Source organism: Pseudorca crassidens, chromosome 5, assembly GCF_039906515.1.
Source record: "Pseudorca crassidens isolate mPseCra1 chromosome 5, mPseCra1.hap1, whole genome shotgun sequence".
NCBI classification, from domain to species: Eukaryota; Metazoa; Chordata; class Mammalia; order Artiodactyla; family Delphinidae; genus Pseudorca; species Pseudorca crassidens.
In genome coordinates, this window is record NC_090300.1 from 145,598,729 (window position 1) to 145,619,744 (window position 21,016).

Sequence of the window (21,016 nt, forward strand, 5' to 3'; positions counted from 1 at the left end):
CCACAGCCATCAAGGAACTGAGGACCTCAGTCCTACAACCACAAGGAACCGAGTTTTGCCAACAACCATAGGAGACTGGAAGAGGATCCCGAGCTCTAGGAAGGACAGTCAGCCCAGACCATGATGACAGCCCATGAGACCCCGAGCAGGGGACCCAGTTAAGCCTGGACTGACTGACAGATACTATGAGGTAAATGTGTGTTGTTTCACGCTGCTGGGTTTGAGGTAATTATTAGTTGCAAGCATAGATAAGTCATACATGTTAGAAGTCAGGAGCATGGTTACCCTTTGTAGGGGCTGCAGGTAGTGAGTGGAAGCGGGTAGAGGGGGTTTTCTGGGGAGCTGACCCTGCTCTGTTTGTGGCGCTGGGCACTCATGAATGGTCAGTGTGTGAAAGCTTCAATCAGCTGCGTGCTTACAATATATGCACTTTTCTGCATATCTTATCTCTCAATTTTTAAGCAAGGAGGATCTATTTTTTAAAATCTCAGTTAAAAGCCTTATTTAAATATAATAGCTTTTGTTTTGAACTCTTAAAAGCTGGATCTGGCTGGACACTTGCTAAAAGAAAACGTCGAGCCCTGCCAGCCCTGCTGCCATCCACGCCATCGTTCGTGGTTTCGGGAGAGCAGCTGCAGTGTGGTGAGTGCCGGTGCTCGGCCACCCTGGCCACGATTCTGGCTCTGCCATTGACGGCTCCAGGGCCCTCTGTGTCCCTCGTCACTTCTGGTGTAAATGTCCCCACTGTGGGGCTCCAGTCCCCCCTGCGCAGGGGGATGGACGCTGGCAGGACTTGATTTCCACCAGGACCACAGACCTATTGAAAAATCTTCCAACTTGCGGGGCTGGAAGGGATTTCAGAAATTGGTCTGTGGTGTCCCAAGGACAACCAGCTGGCCAGGCCTTGTTACAGCAAACTTAGGCCAAATCTGCCATTTACTGAAAATCTACTCTCTGCCAGGAACTCTAAACTACTAATAATCAAAATGGCTCACACTTATGTCACTCTTAGGATGTGTCAGGCCCGATGCTACACACTTACACATATTAACTAGTTTAATCCCCACAACCACGTTGCAAATCATCGTCCCCATTTTACAGATGAGGAAACTGAGGCACAGAGAAATTAATTAGCGTGTGTGGGGTCTCGCAGCTCATAAGTGGCAGAGCTGAGAGTTAAGCTCCAGGGTCTGCACTGAGAACCGCTCCGCCATCTTTCTCTTATTGCAATAGGTTCTTGATACCCTTATTTTTAAACTGAGGTGAATTCACATAACATAAATGTAACCATTTTAAGGTATGCATTTCAGTGGTGTTTAGTACATACATACACGGTGTTGTAAAACTATCACCTCTATCTAGTTCCAAAATATTTCCATCACCTCCAAAGTAAACCCTTTACTCATTAGCAGTCACTCCCCAATCCTCCCCACGACAGCCCCTGACAGCCACTAATCTGCTTTGCATCTTCATGGATTTGTGTATTCTGGGTATTTCATAGAAATGGGATCATGTGACGTGGTCATTTATGTCTGGCTTCTGTTACTGAGCACAATGTTTTCAAGGTTCATTCCTAATCTAGCACATATGAGTACTCCAATCTTTTTAACGACTGAATAATAGTCCATTTATGGATGTACTGCACTTGGTTTATCTATTTCTATCTTTTTTAACCCGCACATTTCTCCTCACTTGACAGAGGAGGAAACCAAGGGGGAAAGATGGGTTCTGGGGTGCTCAGAGACCATCACATTTTAGATCCACAGAGCAGCTGACTTGGCGACCTTCCTTTATAGCTGTCCCCCTGCCCCCACGCCATCTCAACCACCAGGGGTCCAAGGGGTTACTAAGTCCACAGGACCCAGCTCCAAGGGGTTACTAAGCCCACAGGACCCAGCTCCAAGGGGCTGTTTAATCCCACAGGATTACTTCATTGGGAAAGTCACGCTTCTCGTTAATATGGGGAGCCCATGGTTGGCAGAGAAACGTACAAGGCCTTGTGGGGAGCAAGGTGTGAAGAGTGCGCACAGCATGCCACTGAGTGGGTGAGAATGGGGGAATAAGGTCCGTTTTGCAAAAAGAAACCTAGGATGGGTAAACGAAAATGAAAGAAACAAGCGAGCAGAGAGCAGGGCATGGATGGGGTGGAGTTCATGAACAACAGTTCATGTAATTTTGACTTTTGAACTATGTTAATATTCTGCACGTTCAAAAACTATGTAAATCAACAAAGATGGGGGACAAAACCTGAAACGGTACTAACAGAAGCAAATGCTGACATCTGCTTACATGAACTCACATCCGGTTGGTAACATAACCACACAGAGGAAAACACTTAATGTGAGTAGTTTTTGAACACAGAACTCAGTACCCCCTCGGCAGGATATACTCTGCTATGAAGACCAGCAGAGCAATCTTGAACTTAGGAAGTCTGATGTCAGAGGTGGCAGGGGAGCCGTTCACAGAACCGTTCTGTGTGCACTGTAGGCCTGAAAAAGCAGTGCCAGGTGGGGGAAAGCAGATGCAAACGTGGGCGGGAAGGAGAAAAAGAAAATAAAGCAGTGACTAGGGAAACACTTAACACGCGAACTTTGTACAACTAAACGGTCAGGCCAACAATTCCACTTCTGACGTATGCAAGGGAAAAGAATTACAAGTCAAACTTCTTAGTCTTAAAAACAAACTGCCTACACCTATATCAAGGCTCAAACAGTTATACTATTTATGGACAAATTATTAAATTTTCCACGATCTTTCCAGCAACTGAAAGTGACAGCACCCATGTGACTCGGCAGGCCCCTCCTTCTCCCAAATTCACTTCCTCACACCCCCAGGACCACAGGAAGCGGGGAGATCACCTTCAGACTTGAGACACAGCTATGCAAAAGCTGTGGGGAGAAAGGAGGTGGTGGCCTTGGAAGCCAGGCTTTGGACTCAGGCTGAGCTGTAGGTGAGTCGAGCGCCCTCACAGTGAAGGAAAGCATCTGAGGGTCAGGTGTGATAGAGCGGTGAGGAAAACCTAGGTTCCATCACTGCCATGGTTTTCAACCACTGCACACAAGTGCTTTAAAAAATCCCCAGTCCAATTAAACCTGCCTGGGGGACAGGGCAGGCTTCAGGATTTTTAAAAGCCTGGGGGACAGGGCAGGCTTCAGGATTTTTAAAAGCTGCCAGGTGATTGCAGGTGCAGCCCAGGTGAGAGCTGGCATTAAATCCACGGATGGCCCTCCCCACCTCCCCTACCCCCCACCCCGCCCACCAACGCTGCCCCATCACTGCCCTGTGCATTCCCCGGGGTCACACATCAGACACGCATTAATCAGAGGCCCCGCCTCCCAGGGCAGGTGGTCATAACGTGCGATGTTTGCGCGTACACGAGGCAGGAATCACAAACACTCACGGACTGACCTCCCCCGGCGCTTTGGGCTGGACCGTAATGGCCATCTCTGGCGCGCTGATGAAGGACCACTTGACCTGAATGTCTTCTCTCTTCTCCTTCATGTGGAGCTCCAGCTATTAAAGAAGAAAAAAAAAGATCATTGGAGGACTGCTCTCTTCACTGGAGCCTCAAAATGTGTCTGTGTGTTCATTTGTTTTCTTAGACTGTTATTTATCACCTCCTTGGCAGACGGTGTGCTTTCAAAATGGAAAGGAGGGTCCCAAATCCCCTGACCTCCCTGTCCCCGTTGCGTAGCCCACCCCGCCCTGCCCGGCGCCTTCCTCTGCCTCACCCTGTCACTTGGAGAGGAACGTCAGCGTCGGGGCTAAAGGCCAGGTGCCATGGAAACCCTGCAGCCTCTCGATGACTAACCCTCTGCTTACAGCTCTCTTCTGAGAGCACCACCAAGGCATAATGGAGCCGGGGGGACAAAGAGAAGGGAGCCGGACGCCTTGTCCAGCCCCACATGCTGACACAGCCCCCGAGGCTTGTGTACTGAGCCGTCAGCATTCTTATCCTCTCTTGCCGGGGCCACTACACAACCTCCACTTGGACTCTGATCTCTCCCGATGCCCCTTCCGGCCCTACCCATCTGTTGTGGGAGAATAACGCCTGCCCCCCCAAAGATGTCCTCACCCCAATCCTCGGAACCTCTGGATATATTACCTCACATGGCAAAAGGGACTCTACAGGTGTGATTAGGGTAAGGACCTTGGGGTGTGGTGACAACCCTGCATTAACCCAGTGATCCCTGGGGAAGCATAGGGGCCCTTAAAAGTGGAAGAGGAAGACACACGAGCATGCCAGGGAGACGTGACTGGAAGACAGAGAAGGATGCCAGGAACCCAGGAATGAGGTTGCCTCTCGAACCTGGGACCTTGCCCTTAGCTGACAGCCAGCAAGGAATTCGACCCGCAGTCCTGCAACCATAAGCAGCGGAATCCTGCTGATGACGGGTGAGCAAGGAGACAGATTCTCCCCCAAGAGCTTCCAGAAAGGAAGGCAGCCCACCAACACCAGGATTTTAGCCTGTGTTGGACATCAGACCTCCAGAATGGTGACATGATAAACGTGTGCTGTTTTCAGCTAAGATTATGGTGACTTGTTTGAGCAGCTAGAGCAAACTAATACGCCATCCTCCTCCTTCAGCTGGAGACTCATTCGAAAGCCAAAATTTGACCCTTCCCACCTCCACGCCTCTGCCCCACCACCCAGGGAAAGGGAAGGAGAGAATGGCTTTAGACTTGTTTTCTTAGTACTCAGAACTCTCCCTCACACTAGCAACTAGCATGAGGTAAGAGAAATGATGCTTCCCTTGCCCTATAATTCTGGGTGACTCTCGCAAAAGTGCACTTTAGGGCTTCCCTGGTGGCGCAGTGGTTGGGAGTCCGCCTGCCGATGCAGGGGACACGGGTTCGTGCCCCGGTCCGGGAAGATACCACATGCCGCGGAGCGGCTGGGCCCGTGAGCCATGGCCGCTGAGCCTGCGCTCCCCAACGGGAGAGGCCACAACAGTGAGAGGCCCGCGTACCGCAAAAAAAAAAAAAAAAAAAAAAAAGTGCACTTTAATTTCATTGCCACAGTCCCCGAGTCGCTCCCACCAGGTCGGGGAGAGGGGTTAGCCGCTCGTCTCTATGCATCTTTTATCTGAAGAACAGCGGAGGACGGGATGCCTCCTGCCATGAGCATTAATAATTCACCAACCTCTAGCAGCTGCCCCTGCTCTGAGAGGTAATCCACAGGCTGCTTTTAAACTATGGTAAGAGATCAAAGATACAATTGTGTTACCTGTATCTGAGCTGCCGAAAAGGGCACATAAACAGTATCTCAGAAACTATGTTTCCTCAGTGAATGTTTGTGGTCCTTGCTGGACTCACCCCATCCTGAAACGTGTGTCATGCTGGGTACGTGTGTCCCAGACTTTAAAATAATCTTCTGATCGCATTGTCCAAAAAACTAAGTGGGGGGAGCAGCAGGGCTTTAACATCTGACAAGTCCACGAGGTCAACTTAACCTCTTCGACTCTCGGAAAGGGCATGTTACCAGGGTAGGGCTGGGGAGGCTGGGTTTCAGAGAAAAGCCATTTAGGGAGCTAGAAATTTTTGTGCTTGCTCTGGTTGTTTCAAACCATGTCTTTTAAGCAAAGCAAATGGAATATAATCTTCCCCTGTGGTTGAGAACCCTGAATGATTTGCGCTTGTCCCCCAAATTAGCAGTCAAGCACAAGGACAGAGGAGAGGGAACGGCCTGCATCAGCAGAGACCCCCGACGCAGACTCAGAAATTCACAATTTTTACACACCGGCTACACAAGAGCTTCAGTGAACTCCTGCTTCTGTGTGTGTGACATGCACAGCTATCTGATGGTTTAGGCATCCATAAGTTTCACTAATAGGTCTATTATAATTATTACATATGTCTCTATTTATAATTGCTTTATATATAATTATTAATGTTACAGATACAATATATAAATGTATCAATCATAAAAGTTATAATTATGTAAGTCTAATATAATTATTATAATAATGTCTATTATCCAAAAAACAATGGTAGTACTCATCCTTTAACATATAAAAATAATAAGGGGTCTTTTAAAGCTGACTTTTTCGAACACTAAAAGGAGGAATGCCAAGTCCAGCCCCAAGCTGTTTTCCAAGCTGCAGGAGACTTCTGAGGTCTAGTACTTGATCCTGAAATAGAACCACCTGCCTTCTCTCAGATGACATTTTCCTTAATCTAACAGTCGACACACCCTTGATATGCTTTAGTGCCTTGAAAAATATCATATCTCCCGTACTTGATGGTTGGGAGACTCTGAATTCGTTATATATACGTGTACATATGTGTGTGTGTATATATATGTGTGTGTGTATATATCTATGTGTGTATATATGTGTGTGTGTGTGTGTATACATACACCTATTTCACACACACTTTATTTCCTACAGAGACAATATGGAAGGTGACAGTTCGAAACTTATGAAATGAACAGTAATTAATGAAAACAGGAGCATGCACGTCTGATTGCACCCTCTCACCCTGCAGGTTTATGAGAACTGTTTTCCTAGGACTCGCTCAGTCTCCCCAACTTTACCTGTAGATGAAGCGGGGAGAGCCGCACACTGTAGAGCGGGCGCCCCGTGTCCTCGGACGAGGGTAGCCCCACGCTGACCAGGAACTGGATGGTCTCGCCCACGACATGACAAAACACCACCTAGAGAAGGGGCCATAAAACAACGGAACTTTACGCAAGAGAGAGGAGAGCTTGCACCTTACCCATCTTCATTTCACTGTACAAAATAATCTGGACTCTATAAATCAGCAAGGACAAGAATTCAGAGTTTCAAATATGGATGAATACCCAGATTCACACCTTTTCTACTATGCAGTCATTTGAAAACTAGAAACAATATTTCAGATCTCTTCTTCCTGGTGGATTCCTGGGAGCTAACTCTGGCTTGCCCAAAGCTAGTTAGGATCTTTCCACTCATAAAGATCTTTTTCTTTAAACATGGCTTCGCTCTATTTCTCCACGCAGCCGATTTTAACTTGCCCAGACAGTTCCACATTCACATGGAGTGAACGCCATTAGCCACCGTCTCTCACTAAAAATGGGCCTTAAAAAGAAAACTTCTTATGGATGTTACAAGGAAAAAATTAAAAACGTACCCAGAACGCAAGAAATTGTTTCTATGTTAATAAATTTTAACCTATTGTGGTTTTCAAAGATGCAGGGATAATTCAAAGAACGAATGAAATATTAAACAGTTACAAAATGATATAGCCTTAACAAAAATAGAATTATAAAATGAGCTCAGGGCTTCCCTGGTGGCGCAGTGGTTGAGAGTCCGCCTGCCGATGCAGGGGACGCGGGTTTGTGCCCCGGTCCGGGAAGATCCCACATGCCGCGGAGCGGCTGGGCCCGTGAGCCATGGCCGCTGAGCCTGCGCGTCCGGAGCCTGTGCTCCGCAACGGGAGGGGCCACAACAGTGAGAGGCCCGCGTACCGCAAAAAAAAAAAAAAAAAAAAATCACACAACAGAAGGCTGAACCGTGTATTCAGATAAACCCCCTTCCTCCCTCCTCTCTACATACAAGAGCCTTTCATGGGGGGTGGGCTCCACATGGGGAGGGTTTCAAAGGTGCAAGTCTTTAGCCCAAGGAGCAGCTGCACTGACAGGTGAAGGGTCAGGGTCCCTGGTACACCCCCAAGGGTCAAGAGGGGAGGCAGCCGGTGAAAGTGGGCACGTTTCGTTATAACGGCAGGGAGGCCATCAGTCAAGGTTTTTTTTTTTCTCTCTAGCTGCCAGACCTTAAACTCAGTCACATACCTATGCAAATCGGTCTTATCTTCAAACTATATTCCTTTGTTTAGACAGGGGCCTAAAGAATTCCAGGCCTAGGTAGTCCCAGGTTTTGCTATTGCCTGCCAACAAGAAAGTCCTCAGATATCTGTCAATGTCACCACACTTTTCCACTTTCCTTTTCAATTAAGTCTCTTGTACGATTGCCTCAGCTCCTCCTCTGAGAACACTCTAGAGAACTGGAAATAGTTTAATTACTTTTGTCTCCAAAAGAATCAGGAATACAGCTGAGAAAAAGGACCTAAAAGGTTTATGTCACCCAATATATTTCACTTCAATCACGCTCTATGACATCGTGTGGGAAAGAACTCCAAAATAAAAATGGAAGTAAAGACGCTTCGCTAACCCTTCAGAGTTCCCAGTCAGATTTCTTCCCCAACTCTGCAACCCAGTCTTGGCCCTGTAAGTATTCTTTACGATGGCACGAGCCTGATAGAAAATATTACTTCTACTCTGGAACAGACTCAATTTAAAAAGTAAACTGCATCAGAGCTGACTATTCTCAGAACATCTATAAAGTTAACCCTACTTGCCCGCTTGTTCACAATACCTGAGTGAAGGTGTATTTCTAGAAGGACTCTCCCAGTGGACCCAGGTGAAAAATGCTGGAAACAAGATGGCAGCCAACCCCAAGGAATGCTGGGTAGATGCTCTATTTCGTCCCCTCGAGGGGTGTGCCTTGGACCACACGGGCTCTGATACCCCACCCCCAACTACACCCTCCATCCCTTCTCTTGTTGGGATACTTTAAACAGAACAACGAGGCTTTTCTGTAATAGTACGCGACCAGAAGGTATTGTTACTACATCTCAGTAATAGTACGCGACCAGAAGGTATTGTTACTACATCATGTGGTTTAATGGGAGCATTCCTTGGCCTAAGAATCCAAGAATGTGCTGTGCTCCTCCGTGGACTCTATGCATTAAAAGACATATACGGGACACTTCCTTTAAAAGGAAGGCACTTGGTCACACCTCCACGTAATGCCGCTGCTGCTTGATGTGTTCCAACTCGCAAACAAAAGCCCAGCTTACCCGAGGGTCCTTTTACCTGGTCTTCACCAGGCCAAGTACCTGAGGGCTGACTCAGCCCGGAATTCCACATGCCTTTAACCAAACAAACAGGTGGCCCTCCCAGAGACACTGCTCCCATTCACATCTCAAAGGGCGGGGCCTCCAATGAGAAACTTTGCACCTGCCCTTGGAAAGACCTGGCTTCAAAACAATTTCACAACCGGTTAGTATTTTGGCATAAATACCAGGCTAATGGGGTACCTGGAATTTCAAGACATGCAAAGTCAAAAAAGAGTCAACCAAATTTCCTATTTGCAACTACAACTTTGCGTGCTCTACCCTTGCAAAGTAAGGGGTCCACCAAGGTCTGCAAAGAGCACAGGGGTGCCCAGAATCTCCCAGGGTATATTTTAGTATATGAATGTGTAACAGCCTTAGGTAGAAAAAACCCATGTGCTCACAATATACAATTCATCCCAGTGACGGCTGTGGGGTTCCCCGACATACACTGTGGAATGAGATTCCGGGGGAAATTCCATGCAGTTGCCCGAGGTCTGTTTGTTGCCATGGTTTTACGGAAGCAGGGGTTGGTTAGTGCCTTTCAGTTCCTTTTTTCCCATTTTCGCCATCTCTTTCCTGGTGGGGGTGGGTGGGAGCTTAAGTGAAATGATAATGATAAAAACGTAAAGAATAATAGTAACAGGGCTGTTTATGGTGTATGGCGGCTGGGGCTGGTTTCTGGAGGCCGACTAGGGTTCAGTTCCAGCCTCTGTTATTCAGCAGCTCTTAGTTCCCTTGCCCGAGGGCCCCAGCCTCTCTTGGCCTCAGTTTCCTCCTCCGTACAATGGGCACAATGCTTCCTTGGGCAGAGAAGAGCTGTGGGCACTAATGAGGACGGACACGGCCCTCATTGCCCGACGGCATCAGAGCTACCACGTGGCAGGGGCCCTGCAGGTGCTGCACAGGCCGGGGCCAGGGAGGGATTCATCCTCTACAGACACAAAGCCTGTGGCTCAGTGAGGGCCTCACACCGAGAAGGCCAGCGTCACTGCCGTCCCCCAGCAGCAGGCGACCCCTGCTTTGCCTGGCAAGCCGTCCACATATACATCCTGTTCACAGGGACACTCGCCACACTTGCTAAGTACATGTGTGGCCTTTGCAGTGAGTGCCTGTCCCAGCACAACACTCCTAACCCTGATTCACGTTTGGAGAGCTCCCACGCTGCCCTTGTAGACCTCACGCCTTCACAAAGCTTCCGAATCCATGCATTTGCCCTAGAGGGGTTACGGCTGCACCCAAGAAGGAAGAGCTGCTCTCAGGCCACTTGAAAAATTGAGTCTGCTCCTTCTGGGTCAAACGTTCTGGAGCAAACCTCTCCTAGGACATGAGGAAAGAGAACATAGCTTACACTCTCATGTAAGAGCGCAATTACAGTCTGGGAGAGAGAAATGGACTGGGGGCGTGTTGAGACTGGAAGGGAGGACACAGAGAGCCCCGGAGAGAAGGTGAAGGGCAATGCTCTCCTCCGCAAGAAGTGTCCCACCGAGAATGCCTCTTGGTACCGAGCCCTTGCTGGGTCTGCCACCCGGCTAAGCTGAGCGTGTGTCTGCAGACCATGAGCCCTGGAGACCCAGGGGTGCCTCCAGTCGCCACCTGAAAGGATGCCCGTCCACACGAGCACGGGCGTCCTGCCCTGCACGGGGAGAACTCCTTCGGAAAAATGCCCCTGCCCCGGCACGGCTTGCCTCTTGGGATAAATATCTCGTCTTTGTCCTCAGTTCCTGGCACACAGCTCCTAAAGCCCGAGGAATCTCGAATGTCTTTTGTATACTAAGGAGATGACTGGTGGTTGCGGGGCGGGGTGGGGGGGAGCTAGATAACATCAGGATGGAGACTGGGGGCCAGAAAGACCAATGCGTGGTTAGAGGGTAGCAGCTTTGCCACCTGGACTTCAGGGGAGGGGATGGCAACTAGAGAGGGAACACACCCATGCCTGTGATTTAATCAGCCATGCCTCCGTAATGGAACCTCCAGAAAACCCCTAAACAATGGGGTTCGGAGAGCTTCTGGTCCTGGGAGGGTGGCACACGTGGAGAGTGTGGAAGCTCCCCACCCCTTCTCCCTTCCCTGTCCCAGGTACCTGCCATTTGGCCGTTCCTGAGCCACGTCCTTTATTAGACACTGATAATAGTAAGTAAAGTGCTTTCCCGAGTTCTGTGAGCTGTTCTAGCAAACGATCAAGCATTTGGAAGGGGTTGTGGGAACCTGCCGCTTTATAGCCAGTTGGTGGGTACAGGAGGCCCAGACTTGGGGTTGGCGTCTCAAGGGAGGGGCAGTCTTGGGCTGAGCCCTTAACCTGTAGGGTCTGTGCTGTGTGGGTACTTAGTGCCAGAATCGAGTTGAATTGTAGGACACCCTGTTGGCGTCCTGAGAACTGGAGGACTGCTTGTTGCGTGCAAGAAAAATTGCACACAGTTGGTGTCAGAAGAGTCATGAGTAAACTGCTCAGAAGCCCCCAGTTCAGCCACAGCTGCAGGGTGTGGACTGTGCATCTCCCACGGGTCCTGCAGGGTGACTCAGATGCTCTAAGCTATGCAAGACCCCACTCTCTGTGCAGGATGGGGGGCGGGGGGCTTGCCGAGGAGCCAGGTACTTGCAAAGGGAGCTGCTCTGGCACACGGGGGTCTTCGGGGGCTGCAGGAAAAAGTCTGAGCATATGGCAACTGGAAGGCAGGGGAGACCCGGTTCTGTTCTGCGAGGGTCGTGCCGGGAGACTCAAGAGCAAACCCAAGCTGGGAAGATGCTCACAGAGGGAGACCAGAAGCCCATCCTCATCGACTTGATCGAAGACGTGACTAGACACCAGACCCCAGAGTCATCCCTTTCGTTACCTCAAACGTCATCCACACGTCCCTTGTCAGGACTGAGTCAGAGGGATGAGAAACACAGACCCTGACACTCCGGAGGGAGCGTGGAAAGGGGAGGGGGATGTCATTGAATCTCCTGTCTGCATTCCTTGGACACCTTCGGAGTCCTCAGACTCTGCTACGGTTCTTCCCTTCTCAAGAATTACACAGAGCAGAGAGAGCACATGACGTTGCTGGCACAGGATTCAACCTAAGTTTGGAACCCATGGCGGGTGTTTAGATCCTAAAAGGAGGAAGACACCGTCATCAGTGTCCTGCCCGACAGGCAGTCCTAGAGCACGAGCTCCTGGGACAACGCCTGTCCTTCGCTTAACGCAGGGGTCCCCAACCCCGGGGCCGGTCTGTGGCCTAACAGGAACCCACAGCAGGAGATGAGTGGTGGGCGAGCGAGCGAAGCTTCATCTGCCATTCCCCATCGCTCACATTCCTGCCTGAACCATCTCCCCTCCACTGCTTCCCACCCCCATCCGTGGAAAAGTTGTCTTCCACAAAATCGGTCCCTGGTCAAAAAAACACAGGAGTCAAGAACTACGAAGAAACTTGTAAAAGAACACAAGATCGTGTGCACTTTCCCAGTAGTTTACTGGGTAAAAAGCTTCCTAGAAGATAGCGTGGACAGCCGTCCATGGTCCTATCCGGAGGGAGCAGAGGAAGGAAGGCTGAGAGCAGAGAGGAAGGGGGCAGACTTAAAACAAAGCTTACGCACTTCTATATATTGTTTTTAACTTTTTGACGGGTATGCGCAATTTCTGTAATGGTGTTAAAACAAACACAGTTTAACTGTCCACTTTCCAAAGGATGCTTTTCCGGCACTATATATCAAGACCTTTAAAAATAGTCTATTGCCATTTCCAATCTCTGCTCCCTCCTGGCACCTCCAGGCCAGCCCCTGAGATCTGTCCCTCTCTTAACGCTGACAGTGTCAGAAATCAGCAAACAGAAACTGTGCACCACAAAGGGACCTGGGGTCTATTTGTAATAACAGGGCACTCACTGCACAGGGGCACTTCCCAAGCAGGGGCCTTGGGTAGGTGAGGCCAGCAGCAATCTTTCCCTCAGTCCCCCAGCCTTTGAAACTTAGGCACTGGAGCATCTGCTCGCAAGGCCCCTTCCAGCTGTTACGGGCTGTGCCGGTGTCAGCATCCTGCCTTGTGGCCACCAGTTTCCTCCCAATATCTTCCAGAGACTTCTCCACGCTTGTTGCAGGGGTTATGGAGCTCCGTGACCCCGTATCGGCCAAGGGTGGGGAAAGAGAGCTTCCCTGCGCTGCCTCGGCAGAGGTAGCTGGGCCAGCCCCTGGGCGACCAATTCTGGAATCCATGGTGGAGCTGAAGCGTGCGTACCTACAACCTAGGAATGCCACTCCCGCCCTGGAGATACTCCCGTTCTTGTGCCTGAAGACTCAGGAGACAGTCCACGGCAGCTCTGCTGTACTTGAGAAAAAGAGAAAACTACCTAATTATCCATCAGTGGAAGGTGGAAAAAGCAGCCCTGGTCCACCCAGAATCCTGAACTGTAGTTCCAGCTAATGAACTAGAGCGACACAAATCAACCTGGATGAACCTCCCAACTGTCACGTTCTATAAGGAGAAAGTTCTTCTGAAATTGTGCGCACAGAACAATAAACGTTTGAAATGCCCCAACAACGCTGTAGCTGAGCCAGGGGGGACATACACAAGAGGTGGGGTTCCAGGGGGCTGGATGGGAGCTCCTTCTGGGCCCGGGGGCCACCCAGGTGTCCCCTCCTTGCTGTCTGCTAAATGATATGCATTTAAGTTGATAATAAAATATACAGAGATACAAGGGTAAGCCTTGTACCTAAGAGTTTCTCAGCACTTCTACAGATACTTTTTGTTAAAAAAAGAACTTACAATTATTTATGGTATTTGACCAGTCTAATAAGTAACTTCAGCATGTGAGCTCTTAGCAGCTATAAAATAAACTCTATATAATATCTAAATGACTCAAATCTATAGATCGTGTTACGGAAATTATTCACATATTATTTATATAACTATATATATAGAGAAAGAGAGAGATAATTCACCCATTTAAACTATACAATTAAATGGTTTTTAAATATATTTCACAGCATTGTACAAATATCACCAGTTTAGAACATTTTCGTCACCCCCAAAACCCTGTCCCCGTTCACCTGAGCAGTCAATGTTCACGTCCCCACAAGCATTACCCGGCCCCAGCCCCTGGACACCACTAATCTACTTTCTGTCTCTACTGATTTATCTATTCTGAATATTTCATATAAGTGGAATCTTATGTGTCCTTTCATGTCTGGCTTCTCTCACTTAGTGGAGTGTCTTCGAGGCTCCTCCACGTGGGAACACGTGTCAGAGCTGCGTTCCTTTAGGAGGCCAAATAACACTCCATCACGTGGAGAGGCCGTATTTTATTTATCCTAGTCATCCAGTTGATGGGTCAGATTTATTTTTTTGATGTGAGGTGTCTGGCGTTTTCAATAATTCTAAGACAGAATAAATTCCCCCACGCCAGCTTTTTTTCTTTTTTAAGTTGAAGTCTAGCTGATTTACAATGCTGTGTCAATCTCTGCTGCACAGCAACGTGACTCAGTTATCCAACCCCACTTTATTTTTATTTATTTATCTTTTTGCGGTACGCGGGCCTCTCACTGCTGTGGCCTCTCCCGTTGCAGAGCACAGGCTCCGGACGCGCAGGCTCAGCGGCCATGGCTCACGGGCCCAGCCGCTCCGTGGCATGTGGGATCTTCCCGGACCGGGGCTCGAACCCGCGTCCCCTGCATCAGCAGGCGGACCCTCAACCACTGCACCACCAGGGAAGCCCTCCAACCCCACTTTAAATTCGCTTCCTCGGTGAGGAAAGGCCCAAGGCAGGTGACGGTGCCCGGCTCACCTTCTCCTGGGCTGACTGGGTCACGCTGGACACTTGTCCCATGGCCAGCTCCAGGGGCTGCTGCAGCGGGTCCTCCTGGAAGCAGAGGAGTGGCGGGCCCTGGAACAGAAAAGCACAGTGAGGAGATGGGTGCAGTGCCAGGCAGGGTGGCTACTTTCTAAAGGCAATGACGTACTTGCCGCAAAGCTCGGCAGACCTCAGAACATGTGGTCTGACTTCCTTTGGTTCAATCCATGCCTCTAAGTAGCAGCAACGGGCCGAAATCAGTAAGGAGCGCAGGGACGAACCCAAAGATGTTGCAATAAAGTCGGCAAAGGATATTTTGAGAGTTCGTGTTTATGGTGTAAGGGGAGAAGCCCAGGCTCCTGGGGTGGACGGTGGGTCTGGAGTACAAGCACAGCACCTGGCCAGGCACAGCAGGTTCAAGGGCTGTGCTGCCCTTCTTCTGGGAAAGCACTCTCTCCGGTTTCAGAGAATCACCTCTCCCTGTTCCACGTGGGCGCTGGCACTCTACTGAGGGCGGCCCCCTTCTCCTCTCCCACTGCCCAAACAGCACGTGAGGGGGAACCCGGGGTGGGGGGAGCGCAGTGGGAGGCTGTGGCTGCTTCTCCCTGGAGTTTGGGATTCCTTGGCTGGAAATGAACTTGGGCCGGTGGCCATGCCCAAGGATCGGGTTCCTCCAGAGCTGCCAGGCTCCTGCCCTCCAGGGTCTCCTGGTTCAACCCCACCCTCGGCTCTGTGCATCCCCGTAAGCTTCCAGAAAAGTCCTCTGTGGCTTGTCGCCCTATGTCCATTTTGGTTCTTGCAATTAAAATCTCCAAGTGCAAGACGTGCAAGTAATGAATATGACCACAAGGCAACAAGATTGATGTTTTATAAAAGAACAAACCAGGCTTGGATTGCCAAGCAAGTCTTGGCCTTTTAAAAATAAGTTCTCTTGAGAAGCTGAACACTTACGCCTACAATACGACCCCGGAACGAAACTCTTCTTAAACTCTTTTCCTGACATGTTCCAGAAAGTACATCATCGTCAAGTGAGCTCCGATCGACTGGTTAAAAAAGAGATTCAGACCCACAACTTCCCTCCGTATCTCATCGATTTCTGAGACTCTCAGCTGTGACGTGCTGGTTCCAACTACAAGGTCAGATCAAGGGTAGGGAATTAAAATGGTACAAAAAGGCACCGAAGCTCTGCTGGCAAGTGCAGTGCAGAGGAACAAGAATGAAGTCATCACGGGGCTGTGTCTTAAGAGTTCCCAGTGATCCAGGGTAAACCTACAGGGCACAGAACATTGTCACTGACATGCTTCTAACCTCACCCTGTCTTAGCAACACTGATCTCACCCCCTAAAAATCATCAGGGAAGAATTAAATCTATTAAATCTTCTCAAGCGTGATAAAGTCGTGCTTTGGGGGCTGCTCTGCTGACATTCTCCACGGCTGGAGCTTGTTTTGGTGTGACCTGCTGGCCAGGGGCTTGGGGATGACATCGCCCTGTGTGCCAAGCTGCGTGGCTGAAAGCGCAGCGCCCAGCACAGAGCCTGGCACCAGGCAGGGAGCTGACCCCTTGCGGGAGTCGTTACAGCCGCCGGGACTGCGTGTGAGACAACGCACCTTCTGCACCAGCCTGAAGACACCGCGTTGCCTTAAGCAGCCCCGATGCCACCTCCTGCCCCTGCCCGTCAGGAGATGCCATCTATGCCCTCTTAGGTATGACAGCTTCTGAATGAAAACCCTGGAAATATTTTGCTAGGGAAGTTAATGTCAAGGGGCAGTCTCACGAAGGAAATACATTATGAAATTAAAATAAGGACCCAGAGGTTCCCCTTCCCTTTCTGCTTGATCCTTGAGTTTCAGGAAGCCCGGCGTGCATGCGGCATAACCACAAACTCCCACATCTCTGCACCCTGTCCTTGGGAAGGCAGCCCTGTTCCGGACTCAACCCCACTCAGACTAGAGCAAGATTTTACATCCACAGGAAAAGCAACAGGCAGGAATTGCCAGGAAAACACTGAGAAAGCAAAAACAAGAGACTAGCTCTCCTTGACGTTAAGACGCACTCTAGAACCTCTGTGATTCAAAGCGTGAACATACAGACGACTAGTAGGGCTGGAACAGGATGTCCAGAATAGACCACAACACGTGTGGACACGGTATGTGACAAAGGTGGCATCCCAAATCACTGGCGAAAGATGGATTTTTGAAAAATCTGGATATGGGAGGAAACCCAGATAGAAGGCAAACCTCACTCCACCACAAGTAAAGAACACGACCACGCGAAGGGGTGGGGAACAGATCTAACCTGAGAAACTGAAGAAAACAGTATCCTGGCTGCACATAAATGCTAGAATCTAGTCAGTAAATGTGTTTCTCATGGGGGTACAGGTCAGCAATTCAGAAAGTAAGTTATGTGTAAACTAGAATTGGCCAAATAAATATGCTACAGAGAGTAAGTCCCAGATACCTCACTTCTGGAGGAAGAAGTTCGAGATAAGGAAAGGGGAAGATGAAAATGAACTCTGTGCCGTTGACCTGGAATCCAGGATGTAGGTATAGTCGTGGTTTTGAAGATGCAGACAGAGAGCTGTGTGCACATGAATGTGTTAGCATCCACATATACATTTCCTAGGTCTGTCCACTAAGAGGGTCTAGAAGCAATGAGACCCCAGCAGTAATGAGCACACCTGATGCCCAGATCTTGTTTTCTAAACACTTCTCCAGGAAAAGGAATCAGAGCTGCTTAGAAAAGTGGCTGAATCCAGGGCCAGAGAAGAGGAAAATACAAGACGAGCTCAGAGCAGACACCTTGTGGAACCGTCAAGAAATGAGATGCTAAGAAAAGAAAAAAGCTATGTGTGTGTGTGTATATATATATATAGATGGAAGAACACAAAAGAGCTTCTAATGGCCAAAACAAGGACAGTTTAAGCAACAAAATAAATAGTGATGGTACTGAATTATAATCCATGGAATAAAATAAATACCCGTGAGTCCATGCTGATGTAAATAATCAATTACATATATAGATGGAGGAGAAGTGGCAGCTCTTTCCTGCAGTAGGATTCCAATGAATAAATGCAGAAGGAGAGAGGGAAACAGAAAATCATCATTAGGCAAACTCCACGGAAGCCAAGGGCTGCAGACTAGATACACAGATGGATGCCAACATCAGTGAGTGAAAGTATGAGGGGTGACAGGATTTGTACAACCTCAAAGTATCTCCCCAAGTTATGTGGTAACTATAGCACGAAAGGATAAGAGGAGACCTAAGATGTAAGAAGAGAAACAGGCGGAAATCACCTTAACCAAGGAATGAAGGCCACTGCTTCTCCCCAGTGGTACGCCACACTGACATCACGCACCCCGTGACGCAGCACGCTGAAAGGGGTGCATCGCTTCCGTGGTTTGTATAACTGCAGTCCACTTGTGTGAAAACACCAAACTGAGGGATATTTGGCAAGATAACAATCAAGAGTCCTCAGAGTTGTCAAGGTCACAAAGAAACAAGGGAACACTGGGAAACTGTTACAGCCTGCAGGAGACAAACGCAAAGCAGCAACTCAATCCATGTAGGACCCGAACGGGACCCTGGAACAATAAAAGAATACTGGCGGAAAGCCGGTGAAATTCAGGCAGTTGCAAAGTCACCACGGCCTCTGCTGTTGCAGGCTTGCCCCGCATTCCAATTATAACTACCGTACCCCTCCCTCCCCGCCACCCACCCCCCCTGCCCCGCCGCCCCCGGCCTGAGTGAGCCAGAGTCCCCTAATCTGCCACTGCTTGAACCCTGTCCTGTCTGGGTGGGAACAGATGCCTGAGGGCAACCTACACGCAGAGGCGGGGCCAAATCCAAAGCTGAGCCCCGGGAGCTGTGCAAACAAAGAACAGGAGGCAAATCTCTGTGCAGCCTCAGGAGCAGCGGATTAAATCCCCACAAGTGACCTGAGGTACCTCCATCTGTGGAATACCTGACTAGACAACAAATCAACCCAAAATTGAGGCAGTGGACTTTGGGAGCAACTGTAGACTTGGGGTTTGCTGTCTGCGACCGACTTGTTTCTGATTTTTATGTTTATCTTAGTATAGTTTTTAGCTCTTGTTATCATTGGCAGATTTGTTTATTGGTTTCGTTACTGTCTTCTTTTTTTTAAATTACTTTATAATTTTTTTATTTTAATAATTTTTAAATTTTAATTATTTTATTTTATTATTATTTTTCTTTCTTTTTTTCTCTCTTTTCTTCTGAGCCATGTGGCTGACAGGGTCTGGTGCTCTGGTCCGGTGTCAGGCCTGAGACTCTGAGGTGGGAGAGCCGAGTTCAGGACATTGGACCACCAGAGACCTCCCAGCCCCATGTCATATCAATCAGCAAGAGCTCTCCAGAGATCTCCATCTCAACACTAAGACCCAGCTCCACCCAACGGCCAGCAAACTCCAGTGCTGGACGCCCCATGCCAAACAACCAGCAAGACAGGAACACAACCCCACCCAATAGCAGAGAGGCTGCCTAAAATCATACTAAGTTCACAGACACCCCAAAACACACCACCGGCCGCAGCCCTGCCCACCAGAAAGACAAGATCCAGACTCATCCACCAGAACACAGGCACCAGTCCCCTCCACCAGGAAGCCTACACAAGCCACTGAACCAACCTTACCCACCAATAAACAATGGGAACTACAAACCTGCAGCCTGAGAAAAGGAGACCCCAAACACAGTAAATTAAGCAAAATAAGAAGACAGAGAAACACACAGCAGATGAAGGAGCAAGGTAAAAACCCACCAGACCAAACAAATGAAGAGGAAATAGGCAGTCTACCTGAAAAAGAATTCAGAGTAATGACAGTAAAGATAATCCAAAATCTTGGAAACAGATTGGAGAAAATACAAGAAACGTTTAACAAGGACCTCGAAGAACTAAAAAGCTAACAAATAATGATGAACAGCACAATAAATGAAATTAAAAATTCTCTGGAAGGAATCAATAGCAGAACAACTGATGCAGAAGAATGGATAAGTGACCTGGAAGATAAAACAGTGGAAATAACTACCCCAGAGCAGAATAAAGAAAAAAGAATGAAAAGAATTGAGGACAGTCTCAGAGACCTCTGGGACAATATTAATCACACCAACATTTGAATTACAGGTGTCCCAGAAGAAGACAACAAAAAGAAATGTCTGAGAAAATATTTGAAGAGATTATAGTTGAAAACTTCCTTAACATGGGAAAGGAAATAGTCAATCCAGTCCAGGAAGCACAGGGAGTACCATACAGGATAAATCCAACGAGAAACACACCAAGACACATACTAATGAAACTATCAAAAATTAAATACAAAGAAAAAATATTAAAAGCAGCAGGGGAAAAGCAACAAATAACATACAAGGGAATCCCCATAAGGTTAACAGCTGATCTTTCAGCAGAAACTCTGCAAGCCAGAAGGGAGTGGCAGGACATATTTAAAGTGATGAAAGGGAAAAACCTACAACCAAGATTTCTCTACCCAGCAAGAATCTCTTTCAGATTCGACAGAGAAATTTAAATCTTTACAGACAAGCAAAAGTTAAGAGAATTCAGCATCACCAAACCAGCTTTACAACAAACGCTAAAGGAACTTCTCTAGGCAGGAAACACAGGAGAAGGAAAAGATCTACAAAAACAATCCCAAAACAATTGAGAAAATGGTAATAGGGACATACATATTGATAACTACCTTAAATGTAAATGGATTAAATGCTCCAACCAAAAGACACAGACTGGCTGAATGGATACAAAAACAAGACCCGTATATATGCTGTCTACAAGAGACCCTCTTCAGACCTAGGGACACATACAGACTGAAAGTGAAGGGATGGAAAAAGATATTCCATGCAAATGGAAACCAAAAGAAAGCTGGAGTAGCAATTCTCATATCAGACAAAATAGACTTTAAAATAAAGACTATTACAAGAGACAAAGAAGGACACTACATAATCGATCAAGGGATCGATCCAAGAAGAAGATATAACAATTGTAAATATTTATGCACCCAACACAGGAGCACCTCAATACATAAGGCAAATGCTAACAGCCATAAAAGCGGAAATCGACAGTAACACAATAATTGTAGGGGACTTTAACACCTCACTTTCACCAATGGACAGATCATCCAAACAGAAAATAAACAAGGGAATTCAAGCTTTAAATGACCCATTAGACAAGATGGACTTAATTGATATTTATAGGACATTCCATCCAAAAAACAACAGGATACATTTTCTTCTCAAGTGCCCATGGAACATTTTCCAGGATAGATTATATCTTGGGTCACAAACCAAGCCTTCGTAAATTTAAGAAAATTGAAATTGTATCAAGTATCTTTTCTGACCACAATGCTATGAG

At 48.2% G+C, this 21,016-nt stretch overlaps 1 protein-coding gene across 7 annotated transcripts in view; it reads right to left on the bottom strand.

Moving 5' to 3' along the window:
• The window catches only part of C2CD2 (C2 calcium dependent domain containing 2), a 64,154-nt gene that overhangs the window by 29,458 nt on the left and 13,680 nt on the right, over positions 1 to 21,016 (bottom strand). For 6 of the 7 annotated variants that reach the window (XM_067739542.1, XM_067739541.1, XM_067739544.1 and 3 more), the window contains exons 2-4: positions 14,634 to 14,732; positions 6,536 to 6,655; positions 3,409 to 3,513 (exon numbers count right to left, since the gene is read on the bottom strand). In XM_067739542.1, the coding sequence (XP_067595643.1) occupies positions 3,409 to 3,513; positions 6,536 to 6,655; positions 14,634 to 14,732 (324 nt within the window). Of the gene's footprint in view, positions 1 to 3,408; positions 3,514 to 6,535; positions 6,656 to 14,633; positions 14,733 to 14,808; positions 14,828 to 21,016 lie in introns of those variants that run through there. The other variant, XM_067739543.1, reaches the window with a different exon arrangement.